This window comes from Sprattus sprattus (genome assembly GCF_963457725.1).
Source record: "Sprattus sprattus genome assembly, chromosome: 12".
NCBI lineage: Eukaryota > Metazoa > Chordata > Actinopteri > Clupeiformes > Clupeidae > Sprattus > Sprattus sprattus.
Window position 1 is genome coordinate 26,206,182 of NC_137910.1, and position 21,300 is coordinate 26,227,481.

At 42.6% G+C, this 21,300-nt stretch overlaps 2 protein-coding genes across 2 annotated transcripts; one reads left to right on the forward strand and one right to left on the reverse strand.

The window, feature by feature from the left end:
* Positions 1-270: 270 nt before the first annotated feature.
* On the reverse strand, positions 271-10,419 carry sec23ip (SEC23 interacting protein). The gene is made up of 18 exons (XM_080848479.1): positions 10,244-10,419; positions 8,923-9,428; positions 8,006-8,228; positions 6,867-7,060; positions 6,156-6,245; positions 5,682-5,802; positions 5,079-5,168; positions 4,626-4,767; positions 4,292-4,500; positions 4,094-4,191; positions 2,763-2,933; positions 2,557-2,652; positions 2,277-2,441; positions 1,992-2,147; positions 1,719-1,821; positions 1,417-1,614; positions 1,045-1,204; positions 271-758 (listed from the first exon to the last, which is right to left on the reverse strand). The coding sequence occupies exons 1-18, from the start codon at positions 10,374-10,376 to the stop codon at positions 677-679; spliced, it is 2,937 nt and encodes a 978-aa protein (XP_080704605.1). The 5' UTR covers positions 10,377-10,419; the 3' UTR covers positions 271-676.
* A 520-nt stretch (positions 10,420-10,939) lies between these two features.
* On the forward strand, positions 10,940-18,441 carry mcmbp (minichromosome maintenance complex binding protein). Its single transcript, XM_080848353.1, has 16 exons — positions 10,940-11,064; positions 11,456-11,541; positions 11,700-11,840; positions 12,024-12,065; positions 12,552-12,644; positions 13,560-13,689; positions 13,909-14,066; positions 14,274-14,371; positions 14,684-14,853; positions 15,161-15,284; positions 15,443-15,560; positions 15,699-15,864; positions 16,625-16,758; positions 17,583-17,747; positions 17,874-17,962; positions 18,232-18,441. The coding sequence occupies exons 1-16, from the start codon at positions 11,007-11,009 to the stop codon at positions 18,356-18,358; spliced, it is 1,899 nt and encodes a 632-aa protein (XP_080704479.1). The 5' UTR covers positions 10,940-11,006; the 3' UTR covers positions 18,359-18,441.
* The last annotated feature ends 2,859 nt before the right edge of the window (positions 18,442-21,300 follow it).

Here is a 21,300-nt window from a genome sequence, read left to right on the forward strand (position 1 = left end):
GGGTATTCTATCCAATCATGGCTCCATCTGGGGGACATGTGGGGCAGGGACGGGACTAAAGCCTTTTGTTTACATAAACTTTGTCCCTTTTTTGGCCTCTGTGGGTGGAAGTAGTTCTGAGAGGTTTTTTTAACAAGGATAGTGGATAACCTGTATATTGTTACTCTATGTATACAAGTTTTACTTTTGTCTGAGTGATAAGACTTCTATTAACAGAACTTGTGTACAATACTGATAGTCTTTATCATGAAGAAACTATACAAAGCCATGTTGATCATAAATTCTTTTGATTCTTTTATTTATGACTTGTTAATAATGTCTCACCTAGGCTCTTGGGTATTTTCACATGAAGTGGAGCTTAACTTCCCCCATGTAAGACTTCATGGGCATTTCAAACTGCACTGTATTTACTCTATAAAAATGCATTTTAAAACAACGTGGCCTTGAAATCCACTAATTAGTTTCTTTTCTTAATTTAAGACATATGGCATAATACACATGAATCTTCTTCTCTTTTTTTTTTTACAAGACTACAATAGAAAAAAAAGCTAAACAGACATTGTCCTGTATAATGAATTCACCAACTACATTGACAGATAATGACAAGAATCTACTGCAGTTCTGAATGTTCCAAAGAAAAAGGTCTGTGTGGTTTTATATATATAGATGCACTTCATCAATGAATAATCTGCTCAGGATGGATGCCCATGGTTTTGTAGATCTCCTTCAGAATGAGCAGGGCTGTGTCTTCTGACTCCCTGTTGAAGAGTACACATTAGAAGGCATTAAGGAAACGCACTGTTCAAATGGTCGGTGTGTGTACGTTCCAGTGTAATGTTCCGTACATACTTATGGATGAACTGACACTAGGGGTGTACCTATCAGAAAACATGGGGTGCTTTGGTAAATACTAATACTAATCATTACTGTTCACTTGTGCAGTGAGGTAGTATGCACACTCCCAAATATAACCAGTTAGCATTCACCCCTAGAATTGACAGAAATGAGTGCCTGTATGTCTATGAAATCATTCTTAAAATGTACCAGTAGCAAAGATGACTTTGAAGAGCGAAGAGGTACTCGTTGAAGCTCTCGATGGGCTTCTCCTGCAGGACATAGTCGATGCGGCCCCCTCCGTTCAGCATTCCAATCTTCACGGACGGGTAATCCTCTCTTTGTTCTGGGCTTTCTACCATCTTACCAACTGCAACGCACAAACATGCAGAGATCAGTCATTTCTAGCCTCATACAAAATGAGACATTTGTGACAAATGACATTTGGATTTACTGCACAACATGGAAACGGGTGGTTATCCCCTGGTTTAATGTTTCCTGAGAACATGCTCATCACAAAAGTGCATAATAGGTGGAGTGAATATTATTCAGAGGGGGCAGCCATTTTGGGTCTAAGCTCACCTTCTCCCTCTGCATTTTCCAGATGTTTCTGCTCTTCCTGTTGAATCTGGTTGGCCACTATGGCCAGCTCGGCTTGCAGCTGTGCGTTGGAGGTGTGAGCTCGCGCAAAGTCGTTGAGCGTCTGCCAGGCGCTTCTCAGTGAGCTGATGACACCGTTCTTCAGGTCCGAACCCATCCGCGACAGACTCTCCTTCAGCTCTGCAAACACAAACACCTACGTGTTACCACAGCTCAGCCAGCCTGGCTGCTCACGGAACAGAAACACAACTCAGGGGAGAGAGGACATGAATAAGGAGAAGTACCCAAATGTAATCTCTTTCGGCCCTTATGGTGGGGGATCAGAACAGGCTTCAGGTCCATGTCTGGCAAAATCATTGGCTCAATCCGGTATGCCACTGGGTCCAACTACAATGAACACACATTTGGTTCAGGTCAAAATCGCTGGGTATGAAGATCAAATACAACATTAACTTCAATTGTACATGGGCCTTTGAGTCATTTCTTTTAAAACCACAGCATTTATCATGTTCCGAAAAGCATGATCATATCAAAACAGGTTAAAAGAGTGTTCAGACCGGATGGTAAATGTTGAAGAATCCCTTGCAGGTGGGCAGTTGATAGGTCTCTTCGATCCTCTCTAAACCTCTTACTGTGAGGAACATGCCAATAGGGGAGCCCAGGGCAAAAAAGTTTGTCGGCTCAAAGTCCAGTGTATGATAGATCACAGACACCTACACAACAAAGAGATTACATTTAATTAGAACTGGGTCTTTTCACATCAATACATATTCAAATTCATAACTTATAAACTATCAGTACCACTTCAAAAAAGATATACCATAGTATGGTAAGGAACGTACCTGGCCTGTACCAATCTCGAAGAAGTTGTAGTCTACATGGATGGAAGACACGGTTCCGCCAACAGGAGGTTTGCTAGGGACTGGGTTTGGTGCAGGCTCTGCATGTTGAGGTGGAGGAGCTTCTTTGACTACTTCTTTAGCGACTGGCTTTTCTGCTGCTGCTGCCTGCCATGTTGTTAAACAGCATTTTTCAGATGCTAAGTTCACATTATTAAAAAAAAAATACAAAAAAGTAAAGGTAATCCAGGAGAAACTCGCAGTGACAGATGTGACCACTGACCTGCTTGGTTGCCCTTTCTTTGACAAACTTGGAGAACTTCTTGCGTGGCCCCAGGGGAATGCCCATCTCTTTCAGATCTTCAACTGTGCACATCAGCTAGAGAGGGTATAAACAAATGTAAGGTCCTCAGCTGTTATCTCACTGTACTGTTGCATGAAGATAAACATATAAAAAGTAAAAAAAGATAGTAAAGATGAATGCCTTACAAAAGATTCTACATCAATCTTCTCCTGCTCAAATGTACTCTGGTATTCCAAGAAGCCCAAGTGCTCCAGAACAGCCGACAGGTCTGCAAACTCCTCTCCATCCTCCTTCGGCTCTTCCTCAACCACCGGCTGACTTGCGGTGCTGTTCTCCTCAGCGACTGGTGTGCTGATCTGCATCATGAAGAATATCACAGCACAAGAGCTTTCAGCAACTTCTTCAAGGTCATTAAGGCCCAATCTCAATACTTCCCCTTACCCCTTATCTTTCCCCTTACCCTTGAAGTTGCGCGTTCATGTGAGAGCTAGTGGTGTCTCAATACCCAATTTGATCAAGATTAAGGGGTAAGATTAAGTGGTGTATGGCCCTCGTTTTTAAGCTGATCGGAGAGCTACCTTGCTCCTCCAAGGGCTATCCCAGAGCACACAGCGAAACCAGCTTGGGAATTAAAAAAAAAAAATGGCTGCTTGAAGCGAGGAATATTTTACATGAATAAAGCTATCTACACAACTTTTTATATGTTCATAATGACTCGGTTTGATCTGAAATGTGCTACACGAACTATGCATAGTATTGTAGGTCTTAACTGAAGCTTTCAAACGGTAGTTTTAGGTTACAATTAGCGCGTATGCCACCACTTCATTGGATTATATGGTAGCTTGCTAGGACTAGCCTGACTCCATGCATGTGCACAGATAACTTTATTATCCACGAATTACGTTTGATATCTGTGAATGACAGCACTTGCTTTGGAGACATCGATCCGTGCTTTACATGTACCGTCCACAAAACAATTACGACAGTCTAGTTTTGTGCTCTATACAGTCGTATATATATTTGCAACCATAATTGAAACTTTTTTTAAATCGCTAGTTTCATAGCTCATACAGTCACGCATGTCTACAGATAACTTATCCGCGAACTCCGTTTGATATCTGTGAATGACAGCACTTGTTTGAAGACATCGACCTGTGCTTTACATGTACCATCCTGTATTATCCAGCGACGCCAAGTGACGTACCCGAAACCGAGTGGCGTCTCATTTCATAGGGGAAAGTTTTCAGCCCTTGGCCCTTACACTTGCAAGTGCTAGGGTTAAGACAAAGACAAGACAAAGCAAAAGGGGCAAGGGGAAGAATCGAGATTCGGCCTAAATAACCAGGTGACCCAACTGGCCAACACACACCAATGCCTGGCCGTTATGAAATTATCAGAAAGAGCTATATTTTCAGTGTATGGACATTATATGTCTCTGCAATACCTTACACGTACAGCACTGTGCAGATGTGCTTTGGAAGGCCAAGTGCACAGTTACTACAGTCCATGTCCATACCTGTTTGACGTCAGGAGAAGCATTCCCATTGGCCGTTGGGGTACCGCTAGGAGAGCCCATCTTCTGATTTGCCAGCAGGTCAAACAGAATCAGTGAACCTGCAAAAGACATGGGGGTTCACGATTCACTTTGAAGTCACTCCATTAATCCTTCTTTCCTGTCCCCAAATGGAGGTGACATCACAGGTTAATTTCTTACCTAAACTGTGTCCAGCCACAGATATGGCGCCTTTAAAGTCAGGATTCCTTTCCATGAAAAGAGCATGGATGCGATTGATCTCCTTGGAAACGGTGTCCATGATGGTCTGGCAGTATGTGGGACTGTTGTAGAAGAGGACATCTAGGAGGGTCTCATTGGTGAAATGACGCAAACGACCTGTGCTAGGTAGTGTGATCTTCTTTATCCGCCTTTACACAATAACAACAACAACAACAAACTGAGTTCAAATCTGTTCCTTCAAAAGCAAAGAGGCGAGTGGAGCTCTTGGTTATCCTATCTGACCTCAGGTCAGTATTATTACGGTTCTCTTTACCTGTCAACTCCAGTGGCATCTCCATGCAGGGCTGTGTGCCACTGAACAGGCAGGAACTCCACTCTGCTGATGAGCCGGTCATCCTGGGCCTTCTTAAAGTGACTCTGTAGGAGCTTCAGGGAAACGCTGCGGAAGTCGTCCACTGTTGGCACAAGACAAGGAACCAAAATGAATCAAACCCACTTGAGTCTTGCAAAACTCAACCAGCAGATTACATTTGAGTGGCAAGCACTTTACAGAAGTGAAAACCTTTGAGAGGATTCTTTAGAAGGGTTATAAAAATTGTATTTCCTTGGTCATAACAGATTTGATTAGTCATAAAGAATGTCTAACTACCCATCCCTGTGGCGAATATTAGTCACAGAACATTAAATCCTAAAAGATGAGATAAAATACTTTGATGAAACTTGCCCAGATGATTCCTTGAGTTATTAGGGGCGTAAAAACACTCACCACACTCCACCATGCTCCTGAACCTCAGGTCACACACCGGGCCAATCCCATGCACCATGAACACCAGATGGTCAACCGGCGGCATCTCTCCTGGAGAGGGGGAAATCCAAATAAATTTACAGACACAGGCCAGTATTTAAAGAGGAACTACACACTTAAATATGTTTTTGAGACACAAAACTAAATAATATGATTGTACTGTGATAAAACATAACAATGCTTGTGTTAATAGGCTTAATATATATATATTTGAGGGTTAGGGTTAACCTATTTGTAGTGTTTTAAGCTAGTTGTACTATTGTTGTGTTATATGTTGTTGTTGTGTTATATGTCGTCCCTCACCGCAACAACAGGAGCAGCGCTCCAAATTTCAGTGTATGCAAATACAATGACAATAAAGGCTTTTCTATTCTATTCTATTCTGTAATTACCAATTATTGTGATTGAAAATGGTTCGAAACGCCATCTGCTGGTTTAAATCAGCCCTGCACCTGGCAAGGCCAATGCTGACAGTCGAACAGTTGGCACATATCTAGGACCTAGGGGAGAAGTTACACTTCAATACTGCACTTTCTGATCAACCCTGAGGGCACTTGTACCTACCATCAGGGACTTCATCATGATCGTCATCTACACCCCTCTTGACAACTCTGGGTCTGGTCTGCCCGTCCTGGGTGGTGCCCCATTCATCTGGCATGGCAGACGGCTGGAACTGAACAATTACCTGCAGAGCCACACGCCAAGCAAACCACAGCACATGAGTCCTTGACACATCTATTGGCATTACGATTGACACTATGCTATTTATTCTTCACAGAAACACTTTTCGTGGGCCAGAAAAACAATCTCAGATGTGTCCAACAAGGAACTCTATATAAGGGTGTGCAGACTTTCTGTATCCTTCAGAAATGTCATTGGTATACATATATGCATTGGTATGATTGGATTACTCAGTACACTGGTAGTAATGATTCAACAGCGGGTTCCAATGCCATGTTGTGAAAAAGGATAGTTCTAAGGGGAAGCCAACGACTAGGCCTATGAAATGATTCTAAGCAGGGAGGGTCATGTTTTTACCTTTGGATTATGCATGACGATTGTTTCTCCAGATGGGAATTCCAGTCTCCGATGCCATTGATTAGTAGATACAGCTTTCTTATATTCAGCCTTAGAATAGGACACATGATGCATGAGTCAGTCAAGGGTTTCAGTAGTTTTGGACACCGCCACATTCTACAGCTGTTTAATATTGACCAGCTGACAGCAAACAGATGTACTGATCAGTACTGATTTAACATAAAGAAGTGCTACACAGAAAACGCATGTTGCTGCGTTAACGCACCTGACACAAGAACCATTCATGAAAACAGATTTTCCAGAGATGGCTATTGAGCTATTTAAGAGAACACATATTAAGAATTTTCCTCTAGCCACATACAAAATATGCAATCTAAACGATGTGCAATTCAATCATGTAACAACAATTATTTTGTTTTCCAAAAGCCAAAAAAAGAAAACCCTCTTTGATAATTTGTAAGCAATTGATTTCATTAGCCCTCCACTTACATAAACACAGTACAAACACATCTCTACTAAACTGGACCATGGACTATGCATCCAAACATACACTCCTGCATCCCAACACTCAAAAACATATTTGTGACACACATAAGAAGGGAGGGAGACATAGGTGAAGTCAGGGGAAGAAGAAAAACGAAACACACTAAACTCTTCTTTTTGTATAATGTTTCTTTTGGGGGGTGGAGTATTCCTAAAACCCGGACGAACCTCTAGTTTTTCACTGAACTCCTCCGAGTATGGAATGAAGCGGCTGTCGGTGTCGCCCTTGTAGAACCAGCTGCAGCGCCGCACCTCCGTGGGCTCCTCCTCCCAGTACACCGCCGTGCGCATGCGGTCGTAGAGCTGGACGTCGTAGCGACCGCCGTCCGTAGACACGATCACATTCTCTGGGTCAGGTTGGACTAATCAGAAGAAATGTTTATTGGACAAATGAGTGAAGTTTGTTGTGTCATCAATACTTCAATTTAAAGGGGTTATAAAGTCAACCTGTACCATACCAGTTGTGTAACATTAACCTGTCTATTGACAGTGAGTGTTGAAACGGCAGAAGATGAAAAAAAAAAACAAGCTGAACTACTGACACTGACGGTTCAGTGATGAGTTCAACCAGATATCCTCAAAGTTAAACCCAAAAGTATGCCTGTTATGTTCTATGTTTGGTCTACCCCCAATGGCAATTTAAGTGACGCAGTATTCTGAACGTTACCAAGATATCTTATAGCCCAGGCATGAGTACTCTGTACCACGTTTCCATGCCTTATACATTCACTGTTTCCCACCATGTTTAAAAATCCCCTCGAACATCGTCTAAAAAAACACGTATGTCATATTAAGACTATGTTATTGCTACATCTCTACAAGTCTGACACAATGGTTAGCTTGTGTGCCATCTTAGCTTTTCACTTTATTTAGTTATACCCTTACTATGGATTATGACTGTAGACCATTCTAATAAAGGATTTGTAAGGGACTGCACCTGTGCATTGAGAATCTACTTAGTTAACTGAAGTCGTAGTAACTAAACTAAACCTACTAAGCTGTAGTAACTATGGTCTGTTTTGGATTCATGAGATTTTCACTAGACTAATGTAAGCTTTTTTTCTATTTTCTCTGTCTAGTTTCACCCCTATATTAATAAAACAATGTTAGTTTTAGAACCTCATCTCGTTGATTGGACACTGTTCAGATGCCTCAGTGTGAGGAGGACAGAACACTGCCTATTTCAGCTTCATCATTACCTCCACCTTACTGCAACCTACACAATGAGGGCAGTCCTACTAATCCACTATGACCATGGTTATCCATGAATGGAAGGTCTGTACTAATCCACTATGACCATGGAATACCTGAATGGAAGGTCTCTTCCAGGCGAAGAGAGTCCAGGATACTGAAGGGGAGCCAGACTTTCTTGGCCTCCACTTGCTTGCAGAAGAACCAGTGAGGCTGCACAGGCTCGTAGACGTTGTAGTTGTACGGCATCATAGGGTTGGCCGGGACCAGAGGTCCAGCCATAATGGGAGCCACTGGGGGCATTTGACTCTGCGTGGGAGGAGGAGGAAGAGGAGGAGGCTGGAGGAAGAAGAGACTAGTCAAGTATTTCCGCAGAGAGAAGAGTACTACTTTAAGATACACTTTCAACCTGGTCCTGTTTCTACAGTTGTTTTCTACATAACTGAAACTAGGGAAACAGTCATTTTCTTTTCTTAAAATGTTACAGTAATTGGTTTGAACAGACATAGGTTTATTTTGGTAGGGAAACTTTTCATGTAGTCAGACACTTTGAATGACAAAAAAGTGGCTTACTTTGACACGGATGCATGGGACTACATTTAGCAGTTGCCGGTTATAGTGTTCTAACTCAATACTGGACCGATTTCAATCGCGTTTGTCCCTAGTAAAAATCTGGACCCAAAACGATGGGAAGCTAGGGCCCATGTAAAAAAAATCCTGAAGTGTCCCTTTAAACTGTAAGTGATTATGTCACAACATTTAGATATCATGGATATTAGCTGAATGATTAACTTTGAAGGACACAAGACTGAACTGTATCTCATTAAAGATTCCATTAGGTGCACATGAATGAATCATGATGGAGCCATATAAGATAAGATAAGATAAACTTGTATTAATCCCGTTAGGGAAATTCAGGTATATATATACAGTATGTATATATCTATATAACTTCTACACAGATACATGGTCTATGAATGAGTGGCTAAAATCCTAATGGATTGAAATTATTTGTAATTGTGGGCAGTGGTACCTTTGAGAAGGCTGAGGGGGCCGTCTGGAATGACTGAGCTGGGGGTCCCTGTGCGTAAGGGTTGACATTCTGTGGGGGAGTCTGCTGCTGAACCTCTGGGGCTGCCATGTAGGGGCTGGCCCTGCTGCTCAGAGGTGTGTGACGGTAGGGATTGTAGAACTGCTGGGAGGCCTGGGGAGGTGGGGGAGTTCCTGTGGTGGGAGGGGGTGTAAACTGGCCCATGGGGCTCTGGTAAACACTGCTGCTGAACTGCGGAGCAGGGGGGCTGGAGTGAGGTAATGTGGGGGCAGCAGCCAATGTGGCGGCGTTGGAGACTGGTGAAGGGCCTGAGGTCATGGGGGCGACAGAGGAGGCCGGAGGCGGGCATGGCTGGTGCCCGATGGAGGCGAAAGGGTCGCTGCTGGTGGTGGTCGAACTGGAAAAGTAGCTGAATGTGGAGGGTTGTGGAGCTGTGCCGGAGGTCTGGCCCAAGAAACTGTCTTCCTCACCAACATCAGTGGAGTCATCTATAGACACAGAAAGCAGAATCTACATAAAAAAAAACATTATACATGGAATATTTCTGTTGTAGAGAAATGCCATAACCAAAAATAGTTTTCCAGTCCTCATTCAGGTCAGGTGTTTTTTTGCAATGTTTTCTTATTTACCTTTTTAGACCTGGCTCGATAGATCATAACATTAGTGGGCTGTTTAAGTCTACACTACGCACTTTATAGGTAGTGCCTTCTCAAAGTATCTTATATATATCGCATATCTTAGACATGCCATGATATGCTATGACAATCCTGTACTCCACGTCGATTTGCTTAGGCTCTCAAGACCTTTAAAGACAACCTGGGAAATGTTTGACATCTATTGACAGAGTTATCGACAATCAACTATACGGGACTAGTAATAAACTGGACCGGACCGATTGTGTAGTTTTGTTTCCAACCTGCTAATCACTCCCATCTTATTGTTATCCAATTTATAACATAGTGATATTGTTAGCCTACAATAAAACGAGGGTGGAAAACCTTCCCTAGTGATACTTCTCACCTATAACATCAAAGGGCTTTCACTTTACCGGAGCTATCTGGCTAGTTCCATTACTTCACAATGTTGTCAGCTAATGTCAGTCATCAAACACACCGGTGGGCAACTACCCCTTTTCACACATTGAGGTCGGGCAAACAACAACAGACTACTGACAGCAAAAAGGCTAAATGTTTCAAACAATTTAGCTGACTAGCCAGATAGCTGGCTAGCAAAATAACCAAAAGCTAGCTGACTTTGACATACTCAAACAGTAAGCCAGCAAGTATTTTCTTTCTTATCTCACCTCCCGATAACACCGCCGGACCTGTGGCTTGACTGACAGGTATGAAAGGCAGGTTAAAATTGAACTCAGGGGCCGCGGAGAAGAGCAGATTTGCGTTTGAATTGGGGACGTTACTACCCCTCCTATCAGCCATTTTTGCTCAGAAATTACACGTCGCTTATCCTCCAGCTGGACCAGGCATAACTTCACTGAACCCGGATCTGTGAAGGTTCGTCTTCGCCATTCAACGCTGAAAAGTTTGCGCAAAGTATCAAAGTTATTCAATTTAGACACAATCTATACCAGCGAAAATGTCGACTATAAGTATAATCATTCCTTCTACAGATCTGTGAAAGCAGCGACGCAAATACTGTTGAAAAGTCGGAAATCTTTTTCAGACTAAAGTAATCAACCATTTTGTACCGATTATGATTGCTACAATGCCCTCTATTGGTGGGGCTGTCTAACTAATTTGGTAGACATTCATAAATAAAACAACTTATTTTACATCAATTTACAATTGCTTTACATGTTTGCAATACATTTCCTTATGTACATTTTTTAATTATTCATAGTTTTTTTTTAACATTTCAAATAGTCCAGTTGCGGGAAAATTACGTATTTTTGTTTGAGTTCAAAGGTTAAACTTCGGATGACGCAATTTTCCCGCCACGGCCAACTGAGTGGAGAAGGATAGCGTGCTTAGAGATCAACTGTGCGAACGGTATCTGAAGTGTGCAAGAGAAAGAAACCATAATTTTACCCATTTTTTTTGAATAGTACAATGCCTTCCGCACATGACTGGATTCATAATCCCCTGGGCGTTATCGAGGGGATGTTTGGTAAGACACATAGCCCTGCGAGAATGTTTGCTTGCTAGCCAAGTTAGCTAAAAAGTTGACAAGCCTGATTTTATGTTATGCATCCACATGCCTGTATTACGTCTGCAAACTCGGAAAGTTGTGTTTTAACTTACATGGCAAGTTATATTCTACCATTGACAACCATTCAAACTAAGCAAAGGCAGTCTGGGTTTTAAATTATCGATTGTACTGTTGTTTTTAACATTCACAAAGTGTATTGATACGAACTTGTTCGTCAGTTTGATGTGTGACGTTAAAGCAAATAAAGACTCATCATCCTTATTTTGTCACTCTTATTTCGTTTTTGGCTCTTTTCGATGGGGAATAGTGAAATGTAATTCATTAATATATCCATCAACTTAATTTACAGTACAGAACAACTCTAATCCAGAATGGCAGAAAAAAGTGGTGGACTACTTCAAAGACAAATTGACAGCGAAACAAGCACAGACCTGGGTGAAGACTCTTGAATTCTTTCTCACACTTTAACAATGTTTATGTCCATGCAATACCTTGTAATTAACTTAACGTTACGACAGAGGAATTGGTTGCAGACTTTTAGAACCAAATAATGAATGGAAAGCTCTCTGAAACTCTCTTGTGTTTCGGTCCAGGTTCCTTCACTGAACGACGTTCCACTTCATTACCTGAAACCTAACAGTCTGGTGAAGTTCCGTTGCCTGATACAAGATATGTTTGATCCAGAATTCTACATGGGAGTTTATGAAGCTGTAGACCCTGCGACCAAATCAAAAGTAAGTCTGAACTTGTTGTTTTGAAATTGGATTTGACAGATTCATGGCGTGGCTGTTACTCTTTTAAAACAACAAATTGGTAGTTTTTTTGTTGTTGTTTTTAAACTGATATATGTAAAATTTGCCAGTTACAGAAATGTGGACTTGCCTGGGTTTCAATTAAACTTATGTGATTTATTTCAGAGTCTGAAATGTGGGAAATACAAGGATGTCACAGAGTGTCTCGTAAGTACCTTCTTTGTAAATAAGTACCTATACCACCATTGTTATGCACTGATTATGTACTGATTTTGGAATACATTTTCATATTTGGTAGTTCTGAGCTTATGGTAGGTTACCACCATACTTGAACATTGGGATGTAATCAGGGGGCACAAAAGGCACAGTGAAGGAGAAAGTAATTTCCATGTGACACACAACTAGTAATTCCTTGTTAATACCAGATGGGGGCAGTAGGCAAAATATTAAAGTTTAAGTGCACCCTAAAATAAAAAATGTTTTGAGCTGAAAAGTAGATATGACTGACCTGTGATGAAACACGTTAGTCTTTTTAGGACTTTCTGAAAGAATGATTTGGCATTGAAGATTGTTTTATTATGTAAACTTGGTAAACACAACAGGAATTTGTTAGTAAATATAATTTATTATTTTTATTTTAACATTCATATAAAAAACCTACTTCATCCTTTTCACTCTTGTATCTGATATCAGCAGGTGGAGTTCAATTCCAGAAACAGTGTCACATCTGAACGACAGACCTTCTACTGTGTGCCAATTCCAGGGGAATCTTCATGGGTGAAAGAGATATCCTTAACATGGACTATTTCCAGCCAATATAAAAAGCCAATGTCACCATCACCAAAGTCATGACTGCTTGGGCTTTATTGGAACTCTCATTTAGTAGCGTGTGTGTGTGTGTGTGTGTGTGTGTGTGTGTGTGTGTGTGTGTGTGTGTGTGTGTGTGCATGTGCATGCTCTGATCTGTGAACGTGTGTGTGTGTGTGTGCATGCTCTGATCTGTGAACATGGGTGTGTGTGTGTGTGCATGCTCTGATCTGATCTGATCTGTGTGTGCATGCTCTGATCTGTGAACATGGGTATGTCTGTATGTGTGTGTGCATGCTCTGATCTGATCTGATCTGTGTGTGTGTGTGCATGCTCTGATCTGTGAACATGGGGGTGTGTGTGTGTGTGCATGCTCTGATCTGATCTGATCTGATCTGTGTGTGCATGCTCTGATCTGTGAACATGGGTATGCCTGTATGTGTGTGTGCATGCTCTGATCTGATCTGTGAACGTGTGTGTGTGTGTGCAAGCCCTGATCTGTGAACATGGGTGTGTGTGGTGTGTGCATGCTCTGATCTGATCTGTGAACATGTGTGTGTGTGTGTGTGTGTGTGTGTGTGTGTGTGTGTGTGTGCATGCTCTGATCTGTGTGTGTGTGTATGTGTGTGTGTGTGTGTGTGTGCATGCTCTGATCTGTGAACAAGGGTGTGTCTGTATGTGTGTGTGCATGCTCTGATCTGATCTGTGAACATGGGTGCGCGTGCGTGTGTGTGTGTGTGTGTGCGCATGATCTGATCTGTGAACATGGGTGCTGAAATGAAAATCGAAAAGTAACGCAGCCAAAAATGCAAGGCGTCTGGAGTGAAACGGCCCAAACAGACGGGTCATAGGACACCACTATATTAGTTCATTTTTTCCTTAACTGTTCCCTACTGCCATGCCCGTTCTAGCCAGGCTCAGGTCATTCCCTCCACCTCTTACACTCCCAACCGACACAAACGCAGCTATGACGAGGATGATGACATGGACACACAGTCGCAAAGGCCAAGGGACTCAAACACAGGTAGGAGAAAGGCATCACCAATATGTACTTTAGAATTTGGGTAGATCATTTCATAATGACGGCTCTTTTGAAATCATGACCATCCTCTTTATTGTATTTGCTTTGAGAACATTAACTTTCCACACCGAGAACGACAAATTTGCCCTATGTTTGAGACCCAAGTTATATTTGAAATAAAATAAATTCTATTATCAGTAAATTCTACCATTCACCAAACAGGATCTCAAAGTTCTGGTGACTCCCAAAGAAATGGAGACTCAAAACGGCAGGAGACAGAGGCTCCCTCCAGCAACACCACCACCACACAGAGCTGCACCTCCCCTCTGGACCTGAACTACCCCTTACCGGAGGAGCAAGGCCCGGCCTGCCTGGTGAAGGTACGTGGAAATCCTGCGGGTCTAGTTTTAAGATGCTCTCAGATGTCATAATTGTGTACTTTTTCTAAAACCTTTTGGATGGTTCAGGCTCTAGGCTCTCTAAAGCGCCTTGAGACAGTTCGCTGAAATTGAATGGAATTGACCGGAGGAACTTTTTCTGAAGTGTTTAATAGTGAGCTTAATAGTTTGAGTTTTGTTTTGTGACAGGTGTACGAAGACTGGGATAGCTTCAAACTGAACGACACAATCGAGGTGTTTGGGATCCTGTCTGTCGATCCTTCTTTAGGCGGAGTGGCTGAGGAAAAGTAAGATCCTTCTCAGCTTTGGTCAAGTGACATTCAGCTGATTAACGAGGCACAACTGAGAGTGAAAATATTGAAAACATTGCATAATGTTTGGACTTATTACACATACCTTTTGTATTACACTTTTTAGAAGGGGCATCTGTCCTTTTTAAAGCATTTTATAGCAATTTCACTTTTCTGCTCGCAGTGTTGTAACTAAACTAAATTAGCACTATCAGGTACTGGAAAGAAGTTGAGTTGGTCCATAATGTTGCCTAGTGTTCTTGAATGCCTCTTTGAATGATGGCGTCTCTCGTCCTACCTGTGTTTCAGAGAGCCCACGTCACTACTGGATCCCATGGAATCCATGGAGACAGTGGAGGAGCAGAGAGCTCACAGCCCTCCTCCTTCTCTGGTACCTCGCCTCCACATGGTTTATGCTCTACCCCTTCAGCACATCAACCCACTGCTGCCCTCTGCTGCGTCGGAAGACAAAACCGCCTGTAAGCCGGAACAGTCTAAAAATAGCACCACATGCTCAAGTTACTATTTTAATACAAGGGCCACACACATGAGACAGTGTTCGCCCTATAACAATAGTGTGTAATATCTCCATGCAGACGCAATACTTTGGATTACATTTAACATAAACTAACACTTGATGCCTTGTATAAATTTGTAATTTTTATATGATTTTAATATGATCTTTAGACAACTTGATGTTGTTTACTAATAAATCCTTTCATTGCAACTAAGAGCATATTTCTGCTCATGGCATGTAGTGAATATGTTTTTCTTTTGTTTGTCCAGTCGTAACCAGTTTCCTGAGCGAGCTGGGCTCCATCAGGTCGGAGTTTCTGGACTACCTCACGCACATCCTCCTGGGTGACGCCCTGGCTGCAGAATACCTGCTCCTCCACCTCGTCTCCAATGTGTATGTGCAGCTCTGCTTCTGGCTTCCATTAGATCAAGTAGAGAAGAGACAGCTTTCCTCACTGAAGGGGTCAGAATAGCTTTATCTGCTGTGAATAGGAGCGCTAGAACGACTGTAAATGGGACTCCTTTCTCAAACCGGTTGGTGTGTCTGCCCAGGTATGCCCGGCGGGATGTGCTCCCCCTGGGGAAGTTCACCCTGAACCTCAGCGGATGTGCCCTCAGTGCCACTTACACAGAGCATCTGTACCGGATCATTCAGCACCTCGTGCCGTCTGTGAGTGCATTTTTTTCTCTCCCACACAAGAGCTATTTGCTGACTTGGTGCCAGTGGTGTTGACTGGGCCAACACAAGCCGTGGTTTGACAGTCAACAGTTATAAACTGTTATGCAAATGTCACTTTCCACCTAACAGTCGTACCGTCTGCCAATGAGCCTCCACAACATGAACAGCATGCGCATGGTACCGCGGAAGGACTACGTGGCCAATCGGCTTGTTAGCGGTGTCTTACAGCTGGCTAGCAACACCTCGCTGTTCCTCGACGAGACCCAGCTGGAGCAGGGCCAACTGGACGCCGCAGGTGAGAGGAGAGCCAGGGTGGCAGCGGGGAGGGAGGGAGGGAGGGAGGGAGGGAGGGAGGGAGAGAGGGGGGAGGGGGATAGAGGGGAGTTGTGGCACTGGGGACACACAAGGCCTGAGCACAGAGGCACAGGAATTTGGTATGATTCACACGTTTCTTCAGCGACACTGTCGTAAGAGAGTGCGTCAGCGCAACCGGGCTGGCTGATTCTCGGGTACTTAATAGTGTTGTACTTGTCAGCAGGGAGGCATTTTGGTAACTACTCGAAACATTTATGCCCTCCTCCTGATGGGCAGAAGGGCACAACCGGAGTGATGTAATGAGGTAAAACCCGAAGGCATGTTCCATTCACAGTGCCAGTGGCGAAGCCGTTAGAAGATCCAGTTACATTTTGAAGGTGCAGTAAAGTGCCTTGGCATGAAGGTCTCATAGGCGTCACCCAGGCCTGACCCCCCCCCCCCCCCCCCCCCATTAATACCATAACAACAAAACAGTCATGAAGACATCTAGCAGAAGCATGAGAAATGCCAGTCTTGTATTGTGTAGACATCGCAGACGACGCATTTCTGAAACAAGCGTGTGAGCTGATGGCATGACTCAAGACTACATCAATCATTTTAAGTAGGAACAACATTGCATTTGTTTGGTTGAATTTGTGGATTCACATGTTTCTGTGTATATGTAATATGTATTTCATGTTATCATGTGACTTGCGTTCCCTTGACCCACCCGCCCCTCTGCTCTTTTTCTCCTGGCATAGGTGTGCGGAACATCACAGCGCTAGGCAACCTGATCTCCTGGCAGAAGGTTGATTACGACTTCAACTACCATCAGATGGAATTCCCCTGCAATATTAACGTGCTGGTCGCGTCAGAGGGACGATCACTGCTACCTGTGAGGACAAAAGGCTTCTGACACACACACACACACACACACACACACACACAGTAGTCAGGCAGACGCCCCTCTAGATTTACACAAGCAGTGTTTCCGTCCAGGCAGTGGCCCATATGAGACAGGCACGCGGAGCACTGGGGGTTTGTTTTCCATGGGGCACCTGTGAAACCAGCATATTTCTGTCCCTCAGCCTGTCAGGCCAAGGGGAGGAAGGGGGTGTGTGCGGGGTGGGGGTGGTTTCATCAGTTCCCTGGCCTCGCTTTAATGCGAACAGTCTGAGGAATGTGCCGTGCTATTCCTGTATGTTAGTCTCAGGGGTTGCCATGGCTGCAGCTGCAGCACAAGGACACGAGTGGGGGGAATACCAGGCTGTGCCTTCCACTCCACTCACTCCACTCCAGAGCAGAGCAAACATGCCGCTCACTAAAGTTCCTCAGATGGTTGTTTGGTTGTGTTTTGCCCAGTGTAAGCCACATTCAGGCATTACTAGACAGCAGTTAAAGTTGGTTCCTTTTAAGTTGTTTGGACCAGAACCTTATGCTGAGGAATGTTGGATGCAAACTGTAATGGCATTTCACGGTTGCTGTTGAATGGTCTACAAATTTAGCATTTAACTCATTTTTGAGTTGCTTGGCAACGGTGTTCTCACATACCTTTTTGAACCAGCCAATCAGCCTTCTGCATCCCTGGTCAACATTTACTCTCTGGTGTTCTTCACCTTAAAGGTTAGGAATGACCAGTTTACTGACTCTTGTAGGTTTTGCTGATGGATTATAATGATGAAATTCACTGTGCTTTCTGATCCCTTCCCATCCCTGCAGTCTGACTGCCAGGTGCACCTGAAGCCCCAGCTTGCTCCACCCAACCTGGGGGAGTTCCTGGGGGCCATCCAGGCAGCCCAGGCACCGTCCCAGATGAACAGATACCGCCTGTACCTGAGCGTGACCCGCCGGATGGACTACAGCATCTCGGAGGAGGTCACAAAGGTAAGGCCCCTTTAGGAGAGGAATCACTTTTTTTCAGTATAGAGCGATTGCCTGGAAAAGTGTTTGATGGATTGAAAAAAATGAATAAATAAATGGGTGGGTTCTGTGTTTCTTTTACTCTTTTAGGCAGTAGAGGAGGATTTTGTCGAAATGCGTAAAGATGACCCCCAGAGCATGACAGCTGAGGACTTGCACAGAATGTTGGTTGTTTCAAGGTGAGTTGCAGCTGTACTGAAAAATGTAATGGCGCTTACATTATTTTTTCTGTTTTTGCTCAAACTAATCAAATCATTTCCTACAGCTGAAAATGATGTTTGCAGCTACTGCCCCTAATATTATCCACCTATGACGTGACTAGTTTTTCTAACTGCTTATCATTGGCATATTTATTGAGCCAGCAAAGTAGATACTTTGATAGAGGTGCCTGTAAAACGCACCCAAAGCCACTCAAGGAAAGTAATGCATTATCCTTTATTGGTTCCAGGTTGCTGTCTCTTAGTTTTGGTCAAACTACCCTCTCCACAGACGTGTGGATGAAGACCAAACATCTGGAGATGCTGCGTATGAGCAGAATACAGCAGCAGAAATCTGTGAATGGTCATGAACCATAGAGACCGTTGCCCCTGGTTACTAAGGCTTTACTGTTACCTCAGCCCAGGGGGAAATTATATTGAGGACTATACTGTACCATTAATAAAATTATTCATGTTTAGTACAAACCTGTCATCAGTGGATTCTCAAACTTCCTGTGTTAAGGTTTCTATCCGGTACACAAAGCAGATCTTGTATCATACGGGAAAGGAGAATTTGGGCTTCAAATATGTTATCTCTGAGCAGAGGTTTGACCTACAACACTTAGTAAATTAACCTCTGTCATACATTATATTTAAAAGCTTACTTTCAGATAAAATATCAAACTAATTATATGAAAAACCAGTCATTAGTATGACAAGACTAATAATTGTGAACTACCCTGACAGTACTTCTACTCTGGTGCTTTGATATGACTAAACCCAAGTTGATAAAATTGGCCCTGGGATTGAGATACAATACTCTGTCCTGTTTTGCTTAAGCCATGATTGCAATGGTGTGGAACGGTTTGGTTTTCATATCACACAAGCATCCCACAGCACTGCCTGGCACAGAACAGGACACATCCCACACCTCAAACACAGGCTCACACACACACGCTACACACGCCACACTACACAAGATCCTTTCTCCTGTTGCCTTCCAACATAGAAGCTACCATTTGGAAATCCCTAGATATCAAGCGGTGGTCACATTGCCATACGCTGTCTTAGCAGATGACCAACAGTTGTAAAATAGATATGACAAAACCTGAAGGTTCTAGAAGCACTGTCATTTGGCAGTTGTAACCATGTCAGAGACTTCTTGAAGGGAAGAATATATGTTTAGGAGACTGAACAACAGACAAACGAAATGTAATAAAAACAGCACACAAGAGTTTTTAAATTATTTACTTAAAAATCCTCCCATATATGCCCCATAACATTTTAAAATACAGCAGTTAACACAGTTATTAATATTCAGTTTTTTTAGGAAACAATTGAGGGAAAGGCCTAAGAATGAAATAAGAATAAATATGATATTTCACTATGCAATAAAACAAAGTAAAACCGATGACAACACTGGACAAACCCTCATTAGTGAGCCACTGCACAGACCATGAAGGAAGATGCTAGAATGTGAGTGAACACAGCAACAATTAATCACATGCGAACACAGGAAGCCAGGTGCTTAAAACTATGGTATTTCCGGTCAGGTCACTCACTGGATAGAGAGGAGAGGAGTGATATCGAGGGGAAACGTCTGCTCAGTGAAGTAAATGCATGAATGGCAAAAGTAAACAAGTTTCATAAGCACTTTGTGTTAGACAGAAAGTAAGAGCAAAGAGCAAAAAGCACAAACAAAGTCAGGAGACGGAAACAGGGGAAGATTGTGCATACTTAAAGAAAACACTTATGCATAGCGAAATTAACTCAGGGAAAAAAACATACCCTCTCAAAACTTTACAAACCCAATTTTAATGGAAGGAAACCTTATCGGTTAAAATGTCTTTTTTCAATATCCTCCTTTCAATCCCCTCTAATAGCAAAACAACCTTTTTGGATCTTTTCACTGAGAACAGAGTCCAGTGCATGCACTTCTTAGAATATAACAAACCCAACATGTTTTCAGCCCACCACAATCCACCATAGCTTTTGAGCCAAACTAAAAAAACTAGACAATGCATAATTTAGATTCAAAAGAGCCATCTTTGCACAACTCTAATTCAAAATACATGGAGTGGGGAAGCAGTCTCACAGTAACAGTCACAGATAAGACTAAACTGACCTCAGATAGGTTATGAGTTTCTAGAGACAGCCAACAGCTGGGTTAATATCTGGACCTGTCTGGAGACATACTGATACTTTGTATGAAGGATATGGCAAGGCAATACCAGCTTCCATCAGTTTTTTTGATTAGTTGTGAAGAGTTAAGATTCAAATTTGGGAGTGAAGGAAAAATGCAAAGAATTCCACAGCATTCCATTAGCTCTTTGCATTTTAAGGCGCAGTTTGTACAGCAAAGCTGGGGAAAGCGGTTATGTTTGGGCAAAACTATTAAGGGAAAACAGATTATATTTGATCTAAATACACACATATTTGGTCATAAGAGATCAGTGCAAATACACTGCGATCTGATCGGATTTCACCTCGACCAAAAACCAACTAATTGCACCAACAAAGACGGATTTCTTTTTTTGTGGACATTTGAAATCAAATTATTAATTTAAATAAATGGTGTTCCCACAAAAAAGATGTTTTCAACAATCATTTCCTCAGCACTGACCACTCTGTATTCTCCTTAACGCTTCACATTGTGGTCGCACTAAATTTATATATGTTTTACAGGATGTGCAAAGAGGCGGTGTGAGGTCTTTTTCTCGTGCTAGTGATAAAATATCCATCTGACATTTCAGAAGTCACACTATACTTTCATTTCTCTAACCAAATGAACCATAAAGCCGGGCGGCAGACACTTCACAGAAGGGAACTTCTGGATTGGAGTTGGGTGCCAGTGAAGGACAACACAACTACATCGATCATTTGCTCTCAACTAAACAAGAATGGTATGTTGTCGTATTTCTCAAATGTCGTATTAAGGGCAAATAATGACATTAATGTTAATAAATTATTTAGTTTTTGGAAATACACTTTGGAAATACATTTCACTTTGTAAAAATATCAAATACAACAAAGTTGTTGGAAATGATACAAAGCACCAAAAAAAGGAATGCTGAAACGATGCCCTACAGAATCTTGTCAATGTATTTAGATCATATTTCAGAACCGTGGCAGATACCTGAATTTCCTATGGCTACTACCTGTAACACCAACACCCCACAATCATGATCACCTGAATGAGAACACAAAACAACAGAAAAACATTGAACTTATGTTCGATTTGCAATAAATAGTTGACATGTTTCCGTTAAGGCCTACTCTTCAGATGCAAGAGTGCAAAAAGCATTTAACAGTGATCAAAC

Bases quoted from the DNA above. Each gene is read 5' to 3' on its own strand.
- sec23ip (XM_080848479.1), bottom strand. From the start codon at position 10,376: ATGGCTGATAGGAGGGGTAGTAACGTCCCCAATTCAAACGCAAATCTG. The intron at 7,061-8,005 runs GTATTCCATGGT...TCTTCTGATTAG, and splicing joins GGAAGAGACCTTCCATTCAG to TCCAACCTGACCCAGAGAAT. The intron at 2,934-4,093 runs GTATGGACATGG...TTCATGATGCAG, and splicing joins CTTCTCCTGACGTCAAACAG to ATCAGCACACCAGTCGCTGA.
- mcmbp (XM_080848353.1), top strand. From the start codon at position 11,007: ATGCCTTCCGCACATGACTGGATTCATAATCCCCTGGGCGTTATCGAG. The intron at 15,865-16,624 runs GTGAGAGGAGAG...CTCCTGGCATAG, and splicing joins GGGCCAACTGGACGCCGCAG to GTGTGCGGAACATCACAGCG. The intron at 17,748-17,873 runs GTAAGGCCCCTT...TTACTCTTTTAG, and splicing joins TCTCGGAGGAGGTCACAAAG to GCAGTAGAGGAGGATTTTGT.